Source organism: Solanum dulcamara, chromosome 10, assembly GCF_947179165.1.
Source record: "Solanum dulcamara chromosome 10, daSolDulc1.2, whole genome shotgun sequence".
Classification (NCBI taxonomy): Eukaryota; Viridiplantae; Streptophyta; class Magnoliopsida; order Solanales; family Solanaceae; genus Solanum; species Solanum dulcamara.
In genome coordinates, this window is record NC_077246.1 from 61,615,115 (window position 1) to 61,618,720 (window position 3,606).

The 3,606-nt window shown below is 33.3% G+C and overlaps 1 protein-coding gene across 1 annotated transcript; it reads left to right on the plus strand.

Annotated features, from left to right (window-relative positions):
* Window positions 1-405: 405 nt before the first annotated feature.
* LOC129870601 (uncharacterized) lies at window positions 406-2,361 on the plus strand. Its single transcript, XM_055945419.1, has 6 exons — window positions 406-1,068; window positions 1,172-1,230; window positions 1,350-1,429; window positions 1,560-1,639; window positions 1,727-1,819; window positions 1,931-2,361. Exons 1-6 carry the CDS (start codon window positions 981-983, stop codon window positions 2,083-2,085), a joined length of 555 nt encoding a protein of 184 aa, XP_055801394.1. The 5' UTR covers window positions 406-980; the 3' UTR covers window positions 2,086-2,361.
* The last annotated feature ends 1,245 nt before the right edge of the window (window positions 2,362-3,606 follow it).

The following is a 3,606-nucleotide window of genomic DNA, read 5'->3' on the forward strand; positions in this document are numbered from 1 at the left end:
AAGAAAGGGCTGGAGAAAGAAGAGAGTTGGGGGCTGGGGTGAGGGGCGAGGAGAGAGGGCTGGTGTAGAAGAAGAAAGTTGTGGGTGGGCGGGGGAGAGTTGAAGAAGATATTTTTTTTTAAAGAAGTTTTGTTAAATTGATTTTTTTAAAGTAAAAGATTGTTCTAACTCACTTTAAAATGCGTGTAATCATGCATATTTCCAACTCAGCAGTATTAATGTCATATAAGCTCGGTCATTGGTCAGAGACGTTTAAAATATTGTGTTCTGATGAGTTAAAGGTTTAGTTTGTAAAGTGATTAATAAGAGGGTTCAACTAACAAACGGAGCCAAATACAGGGGTCTCCCAAGTCATTCCGCCTAAAATAAATGTAAATTGAGTTACATTTATAGGTAAAGATGGGACCATTGACAGTATCTCCATAGGGTTTGGTACTTGGATATGGGCCAAACAGTTTCTCTGGGGTTATCAAGATTCAACGGACTCTGAACTTCAGCGAACTTTCAATCTTGCCGTGGAAAATGGCATCGACCTATATGAGTGATAGAAATTCAACCTTTATGTGGAGTTTGAATGCAGTCGTCTGCATTTAGAAATCTATATTTTTGTTTAATGTGTTTCATTTAACATATTTCTTTCATTTGTGATAGAAAATAAGAATCTTATTGTGCAGGTCCTGTTTATTGGTTATACGATGACGGGACAAACATCAAATTCCTTTGAAATGTAAGTTTCATGCATTTTTTTCTTTAATTGAAACATATCCAGCGTTCCCACAGGAAATTTCCCAACTCCTTAGAATTCAAGGATACAGTGGTACGGGCCTATAGAATAGATCCTGTTCAAGTAAGGTCGTCCTATACACACACTAGTACCAATGGATTAAGTTTCTATAATATTTTGGAAGTTCTCTGCAAAGAACAGATCTATTTCTTCATCATCTCCCTGTCAACAGCAGTGAAATTGGTGGCAAAAACATATGGCTTTGGGTTTTTGTCCCCATGAAAGGCTTCCCTGTACTCACAAAGGGACATATGCTGATGATTGTATTGTTGAGAGAGTTGCACAGGTATGATCTTAATCCATTGTGCATAATGTTCTCCGAATTCATATAGTTGTGTAAACCAATTTGTAGTCATACCGTGTGTGTAGATAATTTTATTCGTCTATAACACAAGTGCGATACTGTCGCAACATGCGATCGAGATTTGACGCGTAGAATAAGCAAGGTATGCCAGATTAGCTTGTATCCCTTTTTTGCGTACTCCTTTTTCCTCTCTTCTGCTGTTTAACTATTGACTTCTGTTCCTTATCTAAAAGAAACTGACATCTAATGTTGAATGATCAGGTCCCTGGTGTACCAATTATGTACATCACTCAACACAAGTACTCTATTGAAAGGCTGCCTGAAGCAACGAAGGGTGGAGGGTAAAGCCTTCTCTTACCTATATTTTTCTTTCTTATTGCTGCAAAAATCTTTTACTCGGAACTTTCTAAAAATATAAATTAGTAGTGGTGGAAAACAGTAGCTGATTTCCTATGTGTGTGTATTATTCAGAATGCAAACTGGAACAAAAAGACAATATTGGAATTCAACCTACGAAGAATTCTCAACTCAAGAAAATCACTGGTTTACAGGTATTTCTCTCTTCTAGAGCTACTGTGTCAATGTACGGTTTTCTTTTCTACAAGTTCTATTGAAAGCTGAACACATTTATTTGGCAGTTTGCTCCATGGAATCATCACAAGTGCTTATAACTTCAGCTGATTCTCGTATCAGAATATTTGATGGATCACAAATGATGTATGAGTTTAGAGGTATTTTCTCTCTGATATACTCTTTTGGAGAGCTCAAAACAACATCCTCTTTTGGAGAGTTCAAAACAACATCCATGTATTCTCTAAACCAAATGTTGTATTTTGTGGTAGCATCAGGTTTTCGAAATACAAGCAGCCACATTGCAGCTTCGTTTAGTTCAGACGGAAAGTATGTCATAAGTGCAAGTGAAGACTCTCATGTTTACATATGGAAGAGACAACCTAAGAGCTCCAGGGGTAAATCTAAAACTTCAATCTCAGTTTAAGCTCAGGGGTGCTTTCAGTGTAAAGATGTTTTTTAGTTCAAGGTTCAGTTTGGGGAAATAATGTCTAAAGAGCGAAGGTTCGGCTTGGGGAAACAACTGACGTGCCAGAAGGAAATAACGATCTAAATTAAACATTGTGTATATAAAGGAGATGTATTATCATTTTTATCTTATTTGGGCATAAAGATATATCTAGAATTTTGTGAACTGTGATATTGCTCAACATTTATATGATTCAAGTAAATGGTGATGTTTCCTTGTTAAAAAAGTACTTGGCTTTGTTACAGTGATTTAATAGGTTTAATTATGAATTATCTATATATTCATTAATAAAAAAAATGTTAATAAATTATGGATGATAAAACCTCTGCAAAAGAATTTTCTTTTAAAAAGTTTCAAAAATAATTGTGGTGGTCTTAACCCAGCAAATTGAAGCAAGAAAAAAAAGTTGTAAAAAGCATAGTATTAAACCCTAAGGGCTCGTTTGGTGTGATGGATAAAAGAAAATAGTCATAGAACAACTTTTTAGTACCTTTTTAATTCTTATTTGGTTATAAAGTATGAGATAATTTATTTCAGGATTAAGAAATAGTACTGTGATAAGTTATCCCTTCCTCTTGGTGGAATAACGAAGAAAAAATATCAGTATAACTTATCCATAAATAAAACAATTAAATTAAAAAAATATCCTTGAAATTTACTTCATTTATCATTTTTCATATCTTTCTACTACATTTATAAAGACCACTGAAAATTTTGTTGCTCATCGGACGAAATTTTGATAAATTACAAATAAATTAATAATTAGTATAGTAAATTATTCAACTGCTTGCGTCCTTTTCTAAAACTTTGTTTCTCGTTGTAATTGGTAGAAATATTATTTTTACAACGAGAAATACTACCAAAATTACCAAATTTCAATCCAGTTTAGGCTATTTTACGCAGTGTTTGCTCCAATGTTGATTCTTATTTTTGGTTAGTTTTTTTGCTTATAACAGTGAAGAAGAGAGGCTTTCCACTAGCCTCAATAGATTGCTCCCATTTTATTCTTATAATTGAGATTCTTTTTGATTTTGTTTTTTAGAGTGAATAATTAAAGCTCTACAAAAAATATATAAAAAAACTAAGTAAGGTGAAGGGTAGTTTTGTAAATAAATAACTATTTTTTACAAAGTATCTAATGCTTATTTGTTTTAATACGACAAACCAAAAGAGCAAAAAAAATTAATCTCAGTATAACTAATCATAGCATAACTTATCTCATAATAATTAATCCAAGCCTAACTTATTTTTGAACCAAACGACTGCTAAGGTTAAGGCGCAATTTGAGCTAAATGTTATGACGGTTGTTTAAAAAACAACACAAATTAGTTGCGACTTCATTTCAAGATTTTAAAAATCGTCGTGATAACAAATTAAATAGTCGCAAATTGCAAAATTAACCCCCGCAGTTTGTGCTTTTCTTTTTAGTGATTGGAGTTCCTAGAAAATAGGTTCATATGAGTAATAACAAGTCATTAG